The sequence below is a fragment of the Euprymna scolopes genome, chromosome 23, assembly GCF_053919585.1.
Source record: "Euprymna scolopes isolate OS-2025 chromosome 23, ASM5391958v1, whole genome shotgun sequence".
NCBI classification, from domain to species: Eukaryota; Metazoa; Mollusca; class Cephalopoda; order Sepiida; family Sepiolidae; genus Euprymna; species Euprymna scolopes.
This window is the reverse complement of record NC_136504.1, coordinates 19,466,016-19,485,449: the sequence shown is the minus strand read 5'-3', so window position 1 is coordinate 19,485,449 and position 19,434 is coordinate 19,466,016. Positions and strand designations below refer to the sequence as shown.

At 33.0% G+C, this 19,434-nt stretch overlaps 1 protein-coding gene across 1 annotated transcript in view; it reads right to left on the bottom strand.

Moving 5' to 3' along the window:
* LOC145245793 (unconventional myosin-Va-like) overlaps window positions 1–19,434 on the bottom strand; it is a 577,542-nt gene that overhangs the window by 407,062 nt on the left and 151,046 nt on the right. Inside the window, 1 exon segment of the mRNA XM_080107437.1 lies at window positions 4,385–4,396. Coding sequence (XP_079963563.1) covers window positions 4,385–4,396 — 12 coding nt within the window.

The window sequence follows — 19,434 nt, the reverse complement described above, 5'->3', positions numbered from 1 at the left end:
CTGGAACAATTATATTGAAAACATTGCCAGGGCCGCTGCAAAAAAGGTAGGCTCTCTCTACCGTGCTAGAAAACTACTGACACCTGAAAGTATCCTGTATCTCTATAAGGCCACCATTCGCCCATGTATGGAGTATTGTTGTCACATCTGGGCTGGTGTGTCTACTACTAGTCTCTCGCTCCTAGACAAGGTTCAAAAAAGAGTCGCCAATCTGATAGGCCCTGAACTGGCATCTAAGCTTCAGCCTCTGTCCCATCGACGAAACGTTGCATCCCTCTGCTTGTTCTACAAGTATTTTAATGGTGAGTGCTCTGACGAACTGCAGACACTTGTGCCCCCACGTCGCAGACACCCTCGACAAACCCGACAGGCAGCTAAATCCCACCCCCACACAGTAGAGATCCCTAGATGCAAAAGATCCTTCTACTCCAGTAGTTTCTTCCCCAGAACCGCTAGACTCTGGAATTCCATTCCAGGATCATGCTTCCCTAACTGTACTGACATGCAGAAGTTCAAGTGCAACGTGAACCGACATCTTGCTGCCCAAATCCCTACATAGTGCCCCCGTAGTTGCTGACCCTGATAGTAGCCCCCTACACCTGAGTGGCAATGTGCCTTGTTTGGGGTGAAAATATAATAAAAAAATAAAAAAAAGAAAAAAAAAAAGAATCTTTGCATTCATATGATATGATGATGATTTTGTTAGAAGAGAATACAATAATATATCATATTCTCTTTGGACGTTTTAGAAGGAGTCAGGATCCAACATGTAAACATGCTAGGAACAAGAGCAAGATGATTTGACCCTAAAAAAATTGACAGTCTGAATATTAAAATACTTTAAAATAAGAATCAAAGTCGAACCTTATACTTTCCTACTCCATAACCCTGGTCATTAGTGTGTATTCTCAGAACTCATCGGTTATTTTTTTAACTGCTCTCTCATCCAACGTGTTTATCTTCCAATGTTGATTGCAACTGTTCCATGTCTTCAGCCATCAACTGTTTCCAATTCCTTCAAGGAATATCCACTTTTTTGTGAACTACGTATCCCCCTTAAAACTAATTTCCATGAATCTTCTGAAGACATTCTTTGCACATTACCAAACCAATTTTATCTTCTACTTCGAGTAACTTTTTCTGTGGTTTCCTAGATGTAAATCCAATGAAACTCCCATGCTTATAAAACCAAAAACATTTTCAAATTTATTTTTCTATCTGTTTTAATTTTAGTTGATATGAAGACCTAAGAAAGCTAGATTTTAAACAGGATCTCAGCTGAAACATGTATGCACATAATTAGCCAAGAATATTTATATAAATAAGTAAATTTATCCTAATATATAAAATTCTGGGTTAATATTTTCAAGACGTGAAGCAACCAATGAATTTTAATAAGATTCATACAAGAGTGCTCAATACCGAAGTAAGCCAGATATACTTTTTAGCTGTTTTACATAAGCATTTATATTTCGATAGATATTCATGAGCATGTTTCAGTCAGCTAGTTAGAAAAATACAATTACCGATTATTTAGGACCTCTATCGAGACATGGCTGACGGAACAAGAGTACACTACCCCCATGAAATAAATAAAGGGTTCCGCTCAAAATTCTGTCCAAATTCCCGAGTTCGACAGAAATATTCCCGAGTTCGACAAGATAAACCTGAAGAAGGTTGGAGGTTACATCGACCAAAATGTTGTGAAAATTGCACTCAAGATGAAAACAGTAGTCCGATGAATAAAAAAAAATACAAATAAAAAGTATTAATTAATATATATATATATGTACATATATATATATATATATATATATATATATATATATATATATATATATATATATATGTACATATATATATATATATATATATGTACATATATATATATATATATATATGTACATATATATATATATATATATGTACATATATATATATATATGTACATATATATATATATATATATGTACATATATATATATATATATATATGTACATATATATATATATATATATATGTACATATATATATATATATATATATGTACATATATATATATATATATGTACATATATATATATATATATATATATATGTACATATATATATATATATGTACATATATATATATATATATATATATGTACATATATATATATATATATATATGTACATATATATATATATATATATATATGTACATATATATATATATATATGTACATATATATATATATATGTACATATATATATATATATATATGTACATATATATATATATATATGTACATATATATATATATATATATATATATATGTACATATATATATATATATATATATGTACATATATATATATATATGTACATATATATATATATGTACATATATATATATATATATATATGTACATATATATATATATATATATATGTACATATATATATATATGTACATATATATATATATGTACATATATATATATATGTACATATATATATATATATATGTACATATATATATATATATGTACATATATATATATATATATATGTACATATATATATATATATATGTACATATATATATATATATATATGTATATATATATATATATATATGTACATATATATATATATATATATATATATATATATATGTACATATATATATATATATATATATATATATATATGTACATATATATATATATATATATATATATATATATATGTACATATATATATATATATATATATATATATATATATGTACATATATATATATATATATATATATATATATATATATGTACATATATATATATATATATATATATATATATAGAGAGAGAGAGAGAGAGAGAGAGAGAGAGAGAGAAATAGAAATAGATAGATGTGTATATGTGCAAAGAAAATTGAAGATCTACGTTGCTAGTTTCAAAAGTGCAGTATATGAGTTATACAACGCATACATAAATTATGTAATCAAAGTGTTTTGCACTATTACATTTCTTCAATACATTTCATAACAAACTAAAGATAGTTCCTATGCTTGCACTGGACTTTTTCTGTAATTATTGCGTTTCATTACAAACATACTCAACCTCTGCCTTTGACGACCCTAATAATCATTTGCTAATCACATTCTTTCACTGAAGCAAGACTGAATTTAGTAGTCAATGCTCAACTTTATAATCAGTTGAGCTACAAACTGAAAAGGATACCAGAAAGTCGGTTAGTAAGAAGAAGGCTAGAATGTTTTATTATATTTGATGGGCGACCATGGGTTCTGATTGGCTATTTGTCCGTGAACGGATCATCTATTAAAAAATTTTTTGCAATATTTGCATATTAACTATTGGAGCCCTTTATGCCCGGAAGCATCAGTTTGATTCGATATTATTCACTAACTTTTACTAAATAAACTGGCATGAACGTTTAAGACAAAATGGGTAATATCTAACTTGCATAACGATCTTTGGTTTAATAAACACTTTTTGACTACCGACCGAAAAAGAATTAGCAATTTCTGAAGTATTCAAAATTAAAAAAAAAACAGATTTAAGAGCCAGGTACGTCCACATCTTGCCACATCTGGGCAGGAGCTGCTAGAAAGAACTTGTCCTGCCTTAATAGAGTTCAAAATACACTTCGTAGCCTCGTAGGAGATGTCCTTTTCTCTTCCCTGCAACCTCTATCTTGAGATGTTGCGAGCTTGTCTCTGATGTATCGTTATTTTCATGGAAAGTGTTCGACTGAGCTTCAGTCTATGGTCCCCCCTCGCCAAACTTTCACAAGAAATACTCGTCTAGCTGAAAACACTATCAATAATTCCCCCTACTCTTTATTTGTGCCTAAACCTAAATGTAGATTCCATGAACAAAGCTTCTTTCTTAGAACTGCACGCCTGTGGAATTGTCTTCCGTTTTCCTGCTTTCCGGCTGAGTACAATATGGTTGTCTTCAAGTCTAACATAAATAAGTTCTTGATGAGCCGTTCCATATAAGTTAACAAATTTACCGAATTTTCATTACTAATGATTACTATATTTTCCAATTTCTACTGTACACTCTTTAACCCTTATCCTTGAGTGGCCTCTTGGCTTTGATAATGTGGTGATGTCTGTGTAAAAAAACAAAACAAAAAAAAGAGTAAGGAGTTTGATCTCTTCAGCTAACTCCAATTTTGTTTTCAAAACTTTGAAATACATTTGATTGCCATAAAATTGCCATACAAAGAAAGTTCACTCACCTGAAAGTCTTACACTTTCATTTTTATAAATTCCAGGTAATCCAATAATAATCCACAGGTAAAATCCAAAATTTTATGCATTTTCTGTAAAAAAAAAAACGGGGGGGGGGGGGTAAATAATACTTACTTTTAATGTGTCCTGAAATTAAAAAAAAAAACAGAAAAAATATTAATATAATTAATTAAAAATTATACATATTCATACAAAGAATTTTCCTAAAATATTTTGTGTGTTTTAAGCTAAGTCACTTTAAGATGTGTGAGCACTCAATATTTAAAAGAGCAGATATAAATATAATAAACTAGCGATATTTGTCCAAGATGCAATGTTATCTTTATTTGTTTGCACATTTTTTTTTTTTTGAACTTGTATAGAAATGGAAATTTTAGTTGTAAGGGAATCAACAGTTTCATAAAAATTAATATAATAGAGATTTAAACCAAAAACTTAATACAATTTTAAAATGAAAAATCATTCATTATTATTTTTTCACCATGTGCTAAGACTTAAGATATATAAAAATATCTTCCTCTGAACAAAACTTTTTTTCTTTCTTTTCCTTGTTTTGCTGTTATTAATCCCGAAGAGGGAAAGTGAGCCTTCCATCAAGATAAAAATTAAAACTTTTTGATAAACTAAAAATGAGTTATTTCCCTTGCTGATTTTGATTTATTTTTAGTTATAATTGAAAAATATTTTCATATTACCAGTTTTCCAGATAGGACTGCATAATTATTCAAATAAGCTGTAGTTCAGTATGTTATTATAGTATCAATAACATGATATAAAAATAACAAATTAAAATTGACTAGTCAAAATCAATATTCGATATCCCAGCTTAAATGCTATTTAGGTCTAACTTCATAAATCTCACAATATGATTTGATATATTAGATTAAAATAATAAAATTTCCAAATTATATTCAGTTTTATACAGAATATATTCTTCAATGAAATGTGCAGACATGTTTGAACAATTTGAGTTTATTATAATTTGTTTCATTTTAATTTACTTTTGACTTGATGATTTAATTAATCCTGTTTTCACCAATACATATTATATAGTCATGAGACGATTCAAATATTTTTCCCGATTCTGATACGATTATCGGTTCCTTTATTCCTTTTAAATACTTAACTATAGCGTTATCTTTTTTTATTCAGATTACTGTAAAAAAAAACATAATTTATGTAAATGTAAAAATACATTTGTGAGGGGGGGGGGTATCTATAAATTTTAGTAGGTAGCTTAAAATCAATAAATATGTATCATTGATGCCGCAGTGGAAAATTTAAGTCTTGAACCAGAAGAAATAAAAGAAAAAAAAGAAAAGAACCGTTTTCATTTGTGGCTTCATATAAGGTGTTGTATTCAGCTGAAGTTGTATGTTCATAGGTGATCACGATAGAAAAGAAAGTCCGGATCTTTAAAGTGCTCGTTCAGACAGTTCTTCTCTATGGCTGTGAAACCTGGCCGATGGGAGCTGTGGATCTCAAAAAACTGAAAGTGTTTGACCTATACTACCTCCACTGAATTCTGCAGGTCCACTGGCACCATTTTGTGTTTGATACCCAAATCAAGATGACATGCAGGATCATTCTCCTCAACCAATCTCTTTTAAAGAGTAGACTTCACTTGTTCAGCCATGCTGCTTGTTACAAACCAGGAGAGTTCATCCATGAAGCAGTAATTCCAGAACCACTCTAAGATATCTCACTGCTGATGTAATTCTCTATCTATATAAGAGCCAGGTAAGTCCAAGGATGGAGTACTGTTGCCACATCTGGGCAGGAGCTGCTAGAAAGGGCTTATTCTGCCTTGATTTAAAAAAAAAAAAAAAAAAAGTTTAAAATAGACTCTGTAGCCTTGTGGGGGATGTCCTTTTCTCTTCCCTGCAACCTTTACCTCACAGAAGAGATGTTGCGAGTTTGTCTCTACTTTATCGTTATTTTCATGACAAGTGCTCGTCTGAGCTCCAATCTATGGTTCCCCCTTGCCAAACTTTCACAAGAAACACCCGTCTAGCAGAAAACACTATCAATAATTTCCTCCACTCTCTATCTGTGCTTAAACCTAAACGTAAATTCCATGAACAAAGCTTCTTTCTTAGAACTGCACGCCTGTGGAATTGTCTTCCGTTTTCCTGCTTTCCAGCTGATTACAATATGGTTGTCTCCAAGTCTAATGTAAAGAAGTTTTTGATGAGCCATTCCATATAAGTTAACAAATATACCGAATTTCCATTTTAACGATTACTATATTGTCCAATTTCTACTATACACTCTTTAACCCTTATCCTCGAGTGGCTTCTTGGCCTTGATAAGGGGTGATGCCTATGTAAAAAAAAAAAAAAAAAGATTGGCAAAAACATCTGGAAGGCTAGCTGAAGACATGGTTACATGCCATCAAAACTGATATTGAGTCTAGCTCTGGTCAACAGGTTTTTAATGTTTGCTGCTTATCCTGGGACTCGCTTACTATCATTATCTTAACCACAGTGAACTGTAGTCCTCCGGGATGCTGTATATTCTCCGGCTCAAAGAACAACCTCACCTTGGTTTCAGAGGTGCCAGATCGTCTCCTCGAATGCTATCAGCTACATGTGCCAACATTGCAAAAAAAAAAAAAATCATATTTTGACAATCTTTGGCTTTTCCCTTTAACGAGGCATCAGTTGATGAGCTTACGTAAATGTGTAATTGTGAAGGATACAAAAAAATTCAAAATAAAAAATTATGTACTCTTGCCAGCTTTTTATTTATCCTGTTTTCTTTCAAGTTCATTTTACCACTTAAAAATGGACTTGCAATTGTTAGCATGTAAACGATTGTTTATTTTTTTCAAGAAAAGTTTATAAATAAAAATATTTGTCATTGCTTACTGTAAAAATGATGTAACAATTGGGATATTTTCCTTTCTTTAATGATTTTTAAAAAACTGTCAGCTGTTTTACTCCAGTTAATATTCATGGATACACACACGGTTATTATAACATATTGCATAGCTTTTCAGTATTGTATTATTGTATTATGAGCCTGGCTAATATCAGATGGGTGACCATTTGAGAATACTAGGTGCTGCATAGGGTGGCAGGACAGCACTACTCTCAAAGTCTCCAATAGTCTGTGGGAGATCCTTGGGCAAGGTCGAGTACCCAATTCAGCCCCTCCCCCTAATCAGGATAACATAAGGTCATAGAAAGCAGATGACCGATGTAATATGGAAGCAATCAGGAATAATCTGTTTATGGTTTCGTATCTCGTTGTGCTGGGCTGAAGATCCCTAGGGGTACAATCAACTGTTTTTTTTTTTAAATACCATTTCCATTTTATTTTTTTTATTTTTTTAGTTGTCTCCCCACCTATTAAATAGAGAGAAGGAGGCAAAATTGTTTTTGAAACTGACTATGTATTTCTGTCATCAAATTGAACTACTTCAACTTTAATCTCAGTGTAAAAGTAATAGAAAATACTCCACTTGAGCTCTTCATTTTTTATTTAACCCTTTATGACTGGATTTATGATGTAAATGATTAAAAAATATTTATTGTTAATTTTACTTAGTTTAAAGGCTAATGATACTACGTCTTCAAACTGGAACAATTATGAAGTTCAATAGTTAAACTACTACTGAGAATTTTTGCATTTCATAAAGTTAACTTGATGATTATCCATAGTATTTGAAAAGAGTGTTTTTATGACAACAAACGAAATCCTCCACTTTCTGAGACAGATGACAGCATACTGAATGTAAGCAATGGACAGTTGCAATCTGGAGGTATCTGGCATCTATCCAGATACTGAATTAATACATACAAGGCATGTTTGAATCAATTTCCACTTTATTTAAGCTGTTATATTCAATTATTTACAACTGAATGAATTAGTTCAACCAGGTCATAAATGGTTAAAAAAAAAAAAAACCCTATCATTTTGCTTAATAGTCAAACATCAAACGATAAAGGCATAATAATGAAGAAATGTTGATGCAATGGCGTAACTAGCCTGATTTTTTTGTTTTGTTTTGAAGGAGTTGAAATTTTTCTTTAACCCTTTTCCAAAATTTTATTTTACTTTTCATTCATCGCACCACCTATTAAATGGGAAGAAGGAGGCAGAGTTGTTTTTGAAACTGTCTGTATTACTGTCATCAAATTTAACTACAACGTTAATCGCAGTGCAAAAGCAATAGTAAGTATCTATTAACTTACTTAATAAACATAATAGTCATACATCAAATGATACAAGGCATAATAATGATGAAAGACTAATGGACAGAGTAATTAGCCTGATTTATTAATATTATGAGGAATATTAAAGAGTCAATTAACAGAGTGAGAAAAAAAAGAGGAGGAGGAGGAGGGGGAGGAAGAGAAAACGGGGTTACAATTGAGACAATGCTGATGTATTAGAAAATGGCGTTCAAGTTCTTACCAAGTTTTAGAAAGCACAAATAATCATGTCGTTTAGTGCAACACCAGTTGCTCTTTCTTTTTCAGATTTAAATAGCTTTCCTTCTAGAGATTCTTTTTACCAAAATGAATAGAAACGGCACTAACCCTATGTGGGTTTAACCGGCTTCTTTCAAAGAAGGAAGTTCCATGGCCGTATAAAAATTTAGAAACAAGTCACATGTATATACCCGTTAGGGGAAATGACAACGTTAGGTTTTCACAACGTTCTCCTACATACAATGCCTGGAATTCCCAAATGGGTCACCCATCTGGTACTAACGAGGCTCAACATTGCTTAACTTTGGTGATCTAACAAGAACCGGTATGTCAATGTGATTATGCCGTATTTTTTAACCAAGTTCTCGTTTTAATTAATAGGAAACAAAAAGTGAAGCAAATAGAACTTTTAATGTATAATTCATAAAAAAAATGTATGCAAAATGTAGAGACAATATCTAAAAAACATGGTAGCACGTTTGCTGTAAGAATTTGGAGAATGCATGATAATAAAAAGGGAGAGAAAGGTAGAATCGCTTCAAGACGAACCAAACTTGAGAAAGATCCCATTATCAACATTCAATCACTTCAACACCAGAAAGCCTGGTAAAAAAAAAAAATTAAAATAAAAAAACCTGAGAGTTCAAAAAAAGGTTGGCTGACAAAATGTTTACTTCTAAACAAATTAGAGTATTTAAAAACATAAGTTTTCACTGCTACAAATTATCAATCAACCAAGGAAGAACCGTGGAAAAATCATACAGAATTGGGGTTGGAATTAGTTTAACGCCTTCTATCTAAACTGCATGTTACTTATCTAGGCCGTGTGTACCGATAAATCATTTTGACAAAGGTGTACACCTTGCAACAAATGCAAAAAAACAACATAAAATAATTATCAAATGTACCAAAAGGTTTGTTGAATAAAAATTATGAACCTGACAACGCATGGGAAGAAATAAACTTGATCAATTGTCAACAAGAATATAAGTCAAATGTATGCTATTTGAAAGGTCATTTTTGGCAAAAGGTTACACAGGTGTAATAAAGTTGCACCAAAGTTAGGTCAATTCAGTGAAATGACAATGGCTGAATAAAATGCCCTTGAGGTGTGGCTACAGTGACAATGCCATCCCAGGAGGGGGGGGTATTATGAGTGGTCATTAATGGTTTTATAATGGTAACCAAAAGTGATATTGCTGTTGGTTGACAATTTGGGTCTAAGAATCAACCCACCGAATTCCCATGTGTATATCTCCATCCTAACAACCAACCATTCATAACTATCACTGACCATAAAGATATACTGTCATATTTTCATATATCAATGTGTTGTCATTCTTTTAAACACAGCAGAAATACAATATATGATTTATAAGCATATCTTGTGTAGTTTCTGATTTTTAGACATACAGAGGAAATTATAAATCTCCTTTATATAATCTCTACTTATATCTAAAACGCACTGTGCGTGTGCGCGCAAGTTCACTCCCTTACACATAACTAATAGAAAAAATTCAAATATACAACAAATGTTACCATAGCCAATAAAAATTACTTTTGTACCTGCTTGGCTCATTATTGTGGTTTAAAGTAGTTTTTTTAATTGCTCTTTTTATTATCTCAAATATTAATTTTTTTTACGAGGTGGTAGCCAACAAAGATGGCTACCGACATTTTTTATGTGTTGGTGGCCATCTTTGTTGAGAATTTAAAACTACTTTAAACACAAAAAATAATGAGCCAGGTAGTTAGAAAAGTAACTTTTATTGGCTACGGTAACATTTATTTAATGTATATTTTAATTTTTTTACCTTTTTTTTTTTTCTTTTTGGCTTCACAGTACTCCCACAGGTCAAATCAAGGAGTATCCAAGAGGAAACAATTTTTTTTTTTTTAATGTGTGACAAATCCCTGAAATATTTGTGAACTAAATGTCAAAGTTCTGATATAAAAAAAAAAGATAATAAAATAAAATGCAAGACAATCAGCCGACTTTTCAGAGCAAGACATGTAGAAACACATGACGTTGACTGTCATAAGACTCACCTACACTCAGTTGACAGGCCGCCTTACGTTTTATCTGTCATAAAGGAATTCACAGTATCAAAAAAGTAAATAAATAGTAACACAATTACACAAACATATTAGTAAGTCCTCATACGGTTTCTAGGTTAGTGCTCAGACGTCCTAGATTTATTACAAAAGACAAGAATGTATATTAAAGATGTGTCATTTCGTTCAGCAATGAAAATGCTATTTTATAAATTAAGTGCAACAGACAAATGAAAATGCTATTGAAAACTAAAATGTGGTAAACTAACAAAACAGTTATTACAAACTTGAGCTTGACAGACAAAAATGCTATTTCAAACTTAAGCATGATTGACCGATCTATCTATATATCTATAAAAGTGAAATTGTCTCTGTGTGTATACATTTCCCTACTAGATTACTCCGTCAATTTTCAATTTACAGACTCGAGATTTGACATAAGGGGTATTGAGATTGGGGAAAATCTTTTTAATCGGTTTTCAGTCAGACATTTGGTTGTTAAGAGCTCAAAATTCAACGATTTAACCATTGAAAACTCTACCAAACTCCTCCGCCAATTTTGAGTCTAAACACTTGAAATTTTAGATGTAGGTAACTTGGACATGGATCAAGCTTTTTAATTTGATTTGAACTCAAAACAATGTATGTTAAGAGGCCAAAGTTTTTAAAAAATTTGACCTCTGGTCTCTACCAAATAACTTAGCCAATTTTTAATCTAAACATTTGAAATTTTACATAAGTGTATTCAGACATAGGGCAAGCTTTTTAATCGATTTTTGGACGAACATTTGGCTGCCAAGGGGTAAAAATTAAAAAAATTGGACCTTTGCGGTCTCTAGCAAACTATTCAGCCAATTTTGGGTGTAAACATTTGAAATTTTACATAAAGGGTATTCAGACATGCAGCAAGCTTTTCAATCAGTTTTTAGGCGAAACTTTGGCTGCCAAGAGGTCAAAGTTGAAAGGCGTTGATCTTTGCCGACTCTACCAAACTCCTCCCCCAATTTTGGGTCTAAACAATTGAAATTTTAGATGTCGGTTACCTGGACATGAGTTTAATATATATATATATATATATATATATATATATATATATAGATAGATAGATAGATAGATAGATAGATAGATAAGAGCAAACAGTTAATAAAACATGTTAAAAAACACTTTGAAAAAGAGTTAAAAACATTTAATTTGAAAAGGAAACACTTAATAAGTGGATAGTCCTTAATCCGCGGAGTTTCGAAGAAATACTTTCCTTCTCATCAGAGGGTAGGATTTAGCAAAATGCGGGATCGGATTTTTTGCAAAAGTATTTGATGAAACTGCAAGTAAGTCATATATCTTACTTGATAACAAAAGGTGAAGCAGAGGGAATATGGTGAAGAAAAAGGTGATTTCACATGAACGGATAGTCAGGTGAAAGGTAAAGTATCCAATGACGATAAAATCCAAAAATGTAAGTCCAAGAAAGTTAATTTAATTTTCCATTCGCACAAGTAAAATCCAAGGAAATCGCGTAATTGGAAGATGGTCCAAAATAATCCAAAAGGCCGAAATCCGTGGAATAATCCACAAATATGTACAAGGAAAACGGGGGGGGGGGGAAACAAATTCCAATAATAATAAAAGAAAAATAAAATATGCTTTTAACACGGCTATTTTATTTTTATATATATATATATATATATATATATATATATATATATATATATATATATATATACATATATATATATATATGCACATAAAGTTATGATCAGTACATATGGGCCGAGCAAAGCCATGCTGAACTGCTAGTAAAATATAATTCAAAAACTTAAGCATGGCAAACCAAGAAAACAGATATTTCAAACTTGAGCTTGACAGACGAAAATGCTGTTTCAAACTTAAGGATGATTGACCAATAAAATGTTATTGAAAAACTTAAGCATGGCAAACGAAGAAAAGTTAATTCAAACATGAGCTTGAAAGAACAAAAATGCTATGTGAAACTTACTCGTGAGCATTACACACCAATGAAAATTCTATTTCAATTGTGACAGACCAAATAACAAACAGAGCCTCTTATTTTAGATACATCCAAGCTTCTTTTAAGATATGTCCACTTAATTTGCACGCTTAACAGTGGAAATATTTGCAACTGAATCACAGCAGATTAACAAAGTCTCTTAAAGAAGTGTAAAGACACACAAAGAAATAAACAGGTGCAATTCCACATATACAAGTACTAGTAGCGTTTATAGACTAGTGTTTTGTCACCAAAGATTTATTACAAAAGAATATTGATTTTTAAAGTCTAAGAAATAAAGCTCTTAGTAAGACATGCACTTTGCACATAAACTGTTCCCTAGCTGAAAAACAAAACTGCCAGCAAATTATTAAAGATGCTTAAATAACCGAAACACGTTGATTGATCTCAATCAAGGAGATACCTATAAAGGTCTAGCAATCATGAGGTTAGGAGTATAACAACATTAATCTATTATATAAATTTCACCTGTATGTATGTATGTATGTATGTATGTATGTATGTCTGCCTAAAACTTTTGACAGAGGCGACGGATTTTCACAAGATTGGTATCATTTTGAAGCTCGATCCTTTGGATGACAAATATCGAAAAATTGGAGAAAAACATTAATTCCTTCACCCTCAACAGGGCACTTTTCTACAAGGAGGGGGTCACTTTTTTCGTCAATATTTTCGAAAGTCATCCCCTCTTTTTGATTGACTAGCCTTCGTCACTTCCGGTTTGGTGATGGACACAACGGCAAAGATGTTACTTTTTTTTGGGGGGGGGGGGTCACTTTCTCACGGTACAGGTTCGAGCCTGCCTGCCTACTATCACCTTTTTTTTTTCTTTTTTTTTTTTTTGCTCAACACACACCTCCAAACACTCGAGCAAAGCCGAACACCCAGGCTGGTTACTACTAAATAATAAATTAGTCAGAAGAATGGGTAACTCAGTCTACAGCAACCAGTGTTAGATAAAAAATTTGCATTATACTTTTTTTTTCATAAAACAATAAAATGTTATTGTTTCACAATTTTTAATTTTTTTTTAGTATTATAAAACATATATTACTTTACATTGTAATATTTTTGATAAAAGGGTATGATTACAGAAAGTTAAAAAGTTCCACTTATAGACACTGGCGATAGGAACTGACCAATCAAATGGAGCCACATTCTGCTAGTATTGGATAAAGGAACTTGGAGATCATGCACATACACCAATTCCAGGCTAGCAGAGAACAAAGAAAATACCATGTTGGATTTGCACACATATATTGACCTTTGATGGAACAAAGAATTTGTCAATAAAAGTTTTGATGAAAAAGAAACAGACGGAGAGAGATGCATGATCGTTACATTGTTAGTTCGTCAATACCACCCTCACATTTTCACCATCTCTGCTCGATACATCCGATGACCACTACAAGCAAAATACTAATTAAATAAAACAGTTTTGTTTAAGAAACCGTCTCTGTGCTTGATTGTCAAATGGCTGGAACAAGCCAGTGTGTATATATTTATTAGCAGCACGCATCTTCATAGAAGTGCAACAAACATGATTATACATAAGTGAGTGATAAATAGCTAAATCGTTACAGAGGAAGAAACCATACAACTCTAGCAATCAATCAGAAACTTGAATTGCTCCATAAAAATATCGAATCTTTTAGCATTCTAGCACATAAATTTTTTCGTGTCCACATAATCTTTTACTTGCAAAATTTTAAAGTTTGAGACTTATACAGAACGGCTATCCACCGTCCATCCAGGATTTGTATAGAATAGCTACCCATAGGAGACTCTTCTAAAATTAAATATAACTTTCAATTCAAGAGATTTCTTTTTCTTTTTTCTTTTTTTTTTAGAAAAATACAACTTTTTATCCAACACCGTTTGCTGCAGTCTTAAAGTTGCCTTTTCTGCTGATTAACCAAATAACAATTAAGAATATTTCAGCTAAGAACTTGTAGTATCCAATAATTAGTAGCTATACCTAATTGTTACAAAGTACATTACAACTATAATAATTGGCTTATTTTCAACACAAACATGAAAAAAAAAAATTATATCCTCTACCATAAAATAACTAAAAATCACTTAATCCACCACAAATTAAGGGTATTTTTAGTTGATAGTAGATCGCTTGTCACTCGTCGGGTCAATATTTGTTATATAATTTCTTAACATTGACATTGGTTTATAATAATTTTTTTACATGGATTATAAAGTCAAAGCATTTCATAAAGACCGAATATATTGTGATGTCATAATAGTGCTATCCTCCTCTCTCGCTTAATTATTCACATCATTCCACCTCTTTTGCTACTTCTTTTATCATGCACCTTATAATTGTTATTGACTATTCCTTCCACCATCTAAAGTATTGTTTCTCATAGTTAGTGGTACCGCCTAGCCTATGAGGTGGTGCTTTGATGCAAGTGGGGGGGGGAGTTAACAAAAGAAGCCAGTGAGGTGTCTGAGCGTGTGGTATAAAGAGCATTTAAAGAATACGATATTTTTCCTTTTTTTTTTTTTTTTTTTTTTTTTTTTTTTTGCAAAATCTGAATGAAGAAATATGTCACACACAGCCACTTAAAAGAATTCTTATGCAATTTGCAGATAAAATTGGCATCAGAATTCAAAACGAAATGATAATTGTTACGTACTCAAAAGATTGAACGTTTGCTTTACGCCAATACACAACATGTAGTAGACTCGTAGGCGAAACCTATAGTCATCACACATAACTGCCATCTTGGTGCCTAACCAAATAAGTCTCAGAGAGAATCAACTCTTAAAGTGTAGGCACGACTAAAAAATGGCAGAAAAACTAAGTTGTTTTTTTTTTTTTTTTAAACAAATTAAAATCTATAAAAATCCTTTATTCTTGAGCAACTTCTTTTTTTCCAGAAAGATAAAAGCTTAAATTTTATCATATGAAAGGCAGAATAATATAAAACTTTTTCTATTATTTTTGATAGAATTTTAAATTTTCCCCCAAAAAAACAATTCACTGCCATTTTTTTCTCGATTGATAACACATTTGAATTTTTTTTTTTTTTAATAGTTTTTAAATTAATTTTTATTTTTGTCTAAATAAGACTTAGGATGATTTGCTATAAAAATATGCAAAAATATTATAACATAAGTAAGTGCATTTCAAATAATTCCATCTTTTATTTCACTCTATAGATTTTGTGGCAAAATTAAAAAATCCAAAATTTAATGATAGTTTAAGAAGAAACTATGGGCGCCTTTATAGGACCAAATAAGTTCATTTAGTCCTGTAAATTTCCATGTATTTTTAATGTTTGGTTTGATGATTAAGTGAAGAATGAACCTTATAAGGGTTTAATTCTTTTTTCATAAGCGATATATATATATATATATATATATATATATATATATATATATATATATATATGTTGCCTACATAACCCCAGAAGTTAAGCAACGATGAGACTGGCCAGTACTGGATGAGTGACCATTTTGAGAATGTTAGGTGCCGTATGTGTTGGAGACAACTTTTGCATCTAGTATCACGCTTGGTCGTCTTGACCCTGTCTTGCCATCAGGACCAAGTGTTTCTGGACAAGAGAGTACGGTAGAATCAAGTTCCCCACACTTTAAACTAAGTCAAGCGCAAGTCACAGCAAAAAGGAAAAGAGGAAGATAACTGTTTGTAAATATGAACAACTGTTTGTAGACCTTATGGTGAGGTAATATTATGTGACAACAAATTGCTGAAAGAAATTATCATATTTTTAGCAAAATGAGCAGGTATTCTTTTTTGTATCTATTCTTCAACGCATTTTCTACTTAATGGTATATTACCAATATTGGGCTCACTAAAAGAAAATTATTAATTTATTTTTCCAAGATTTAAAAGTAGTGTTTTTCGTAAAAATAATGAAAATATATTTTTTTTGCTAATTTGAAACAATAATTATTAACATATTCAACGAATTTCACAATTCAAAACACAAAGATGAAAAATTAAACAAATTCAAAATTCGGATTTACAACCATTAAAATCTGATACAGTAATTTTTTTGTTTTTTTTTTGTTTTGTTTTTTTTTGGGGGGGGGGGGTATCTACAATCCTCACCCTCCCCACAATACAATATATTTTGTTCAGTTTCGGCTAATTATATTAAGCATATTTGTAACCACAAATAGAGAGGGGGAGGGGTTGTAGGCAGAATATATATATATATATATATATATATACTTGTCTATTGTTATATAAACATGGTCACATCCTGCTGCTACAAATAGCCACTTGTTTCAATCAAACAACAGATATCATCAGGCAGCGACTTGACTATTCAAAAGTTCAATGAATAATCTATTATTATTATGAATAATCTATTATTATTCATTGAACTTTTGAATAGTCAAGTCGCTGCCTGATGATATCTGTTGTTTGATTGAAACAAGTGGCTATTTGTAGCAGCAGGATGTGACCATGTTTATATAGCAATAAACAAGTATTATCAGCTCTTTTTATTGAGCACTATCTAACAACCTCGTTGAATTCATTAGTTCATTACTTTTGAATAAAAAAACCCGAGTATATATATATATATATATATATATACAAAATATCGATTATGAGAAAAAGTACACTTATTAAGTTCATTCCTCAATTAATAATCAGTGAAAATTTCGTATGTATTGGAAAATTATTTTATTTTTTTGTAGATGTAGAATCAAGAATCAAGAATGCGCTTACCTTCCCTCTCCACCATTATGGACCATTTAACTAATTTCAACATATTTATTCAGTAGCAATTAGTGGTATGCTAATTGCCATTGGACCAGCCTACAATTAGGGATGGTGGATTGTTCTATTTTGAGGCGCCTGATTGGCTAAACATGCCAGGAGGGGCAGGTGCCACTCTACAAATGCCAGCTGCTCTGGCATTCAGGGGTTTTACTGTTCTAGACTTCTGCCAGGAACTACACTGTCAATTATCGCATCCATTCAGCACAACATCTTCATTGGATTAGCTGGCTCACCCTAGCAATATTCTACACGGCGCTACGAACAGGATTCGAACCTGTGCGGGCATTGTCCATTAGATTTCTAAGCAAGATCCAGAACCCCCGACTTTAGATTGAAGGAAAAAACCCTGAGATACCACTTCAACATACAACATTGTCCTGGGAAATGGCATAGGGGGCCCGACGCTTTCTCCCGTAACCCAACAGCCGTGATGAACGCCCTCCTTGACGTATTTCCCTTCTAGCCTTCCAAATCAGACACTTCAGAATCCGAGAACCTCAATAGCATAGTTGAATCTACTGCTCTCATATCAACATTTGGGTACAATGACAACGTAGCGATCACATCACCAGGCACCATCAAGGCGGCAGGACGTCATGACCCACAGTACCAAAAATTGATAAGTACGGTACAGCAAGGTTTTCCTGAAACACGAACTCTCACTTCACCCGAAGTCCGTGAGTACTGGGAAGTACGGCACCGCCTCAGCACCCATGATGACCTGGTGCTCTTAGACAGAAGAATAGTCGTTCCAAAATGGCAACTAGGAAATATACTGCGCTGCCTGCATTCAGCACATCAGGGCACAACTGGAATGAAAGCCCGAGCAAACGAATCCATATATTGGCCTGGAATGAATGCTTCCATCCGCAATACCAGGGTGAACTGTATGACGTGTACAAGGATCGCACCGAGTCAGCCCCGGGAACCAATTACATTGACACAGTCCCCAGAGTGGCCGTTCCAGCACATTGTCATGGATCTGTTCCACATTGGTGACCACAGATACCTTGCTTGTGCTGACAGATTAACTGGCTGGCTCATCTTCTACCACCTAAGCCAAGGGCAGGCAACCACCTCTTGGCTCATCTCAATCTGTCGGGAGATATTTCAAGCATATGGTTCCCCAGAAGAACTCAGCAGTGATGGTGGCCCGCCGTTCATATCCCTCCCATTCAAGCAGTTTCTAGAGAAATGGTCTGTAAAGCACAGGTTATCATCTGTGGCCTATCCACAATCCAATGGTCGAGCGGAGCTAGCTGTCAAAACAGCCAAGAGGGTTGTAGATGGCAACACAGAACCACAAGGATCCTTAGATAACGACAAGGCTGCCAGGGCCATCCTACAATACAGAAATACCCCTATACAGGGTATCGGCCTATACCCAGCACAGCTTCTGCATCACAGGCAACTTCGAGACTACCTCCCCTCTCACCCGACCCTTTACAAGCCACATCCGGAATGGATCGCCGTAGCTCGAAAGCGCGAGATAACCCTGTCTCGGCGCAACACGCGGCTCATTGAGATGTATAACCATACGGCCCATTCTCTCCGCTCACTACAAAGTGGGGACTTGGTCGTACTACAAAGAAACAATCATCTCTGGGACATCACTGGTCGGGTGATTGAAGCCCTCCCCAATCGCCAGTACTGTATCAGAGTTGATGGCTCTGGTAGAATCACCTTGCGAAATCGGCAGTTCCTCAGAAAACTTGAGACTCCCACATCTCCAAAGCCCATCCCAAGCGCGTTACCAGGGGCCCCACCTCACATACCCCAAGTGACAGAGACAAACAGCCCTGTCGTACCAGACCCTCAATTTGACCTTCGGACACAGCAACCCGGCGGGAACATCACTCCAGAAGAA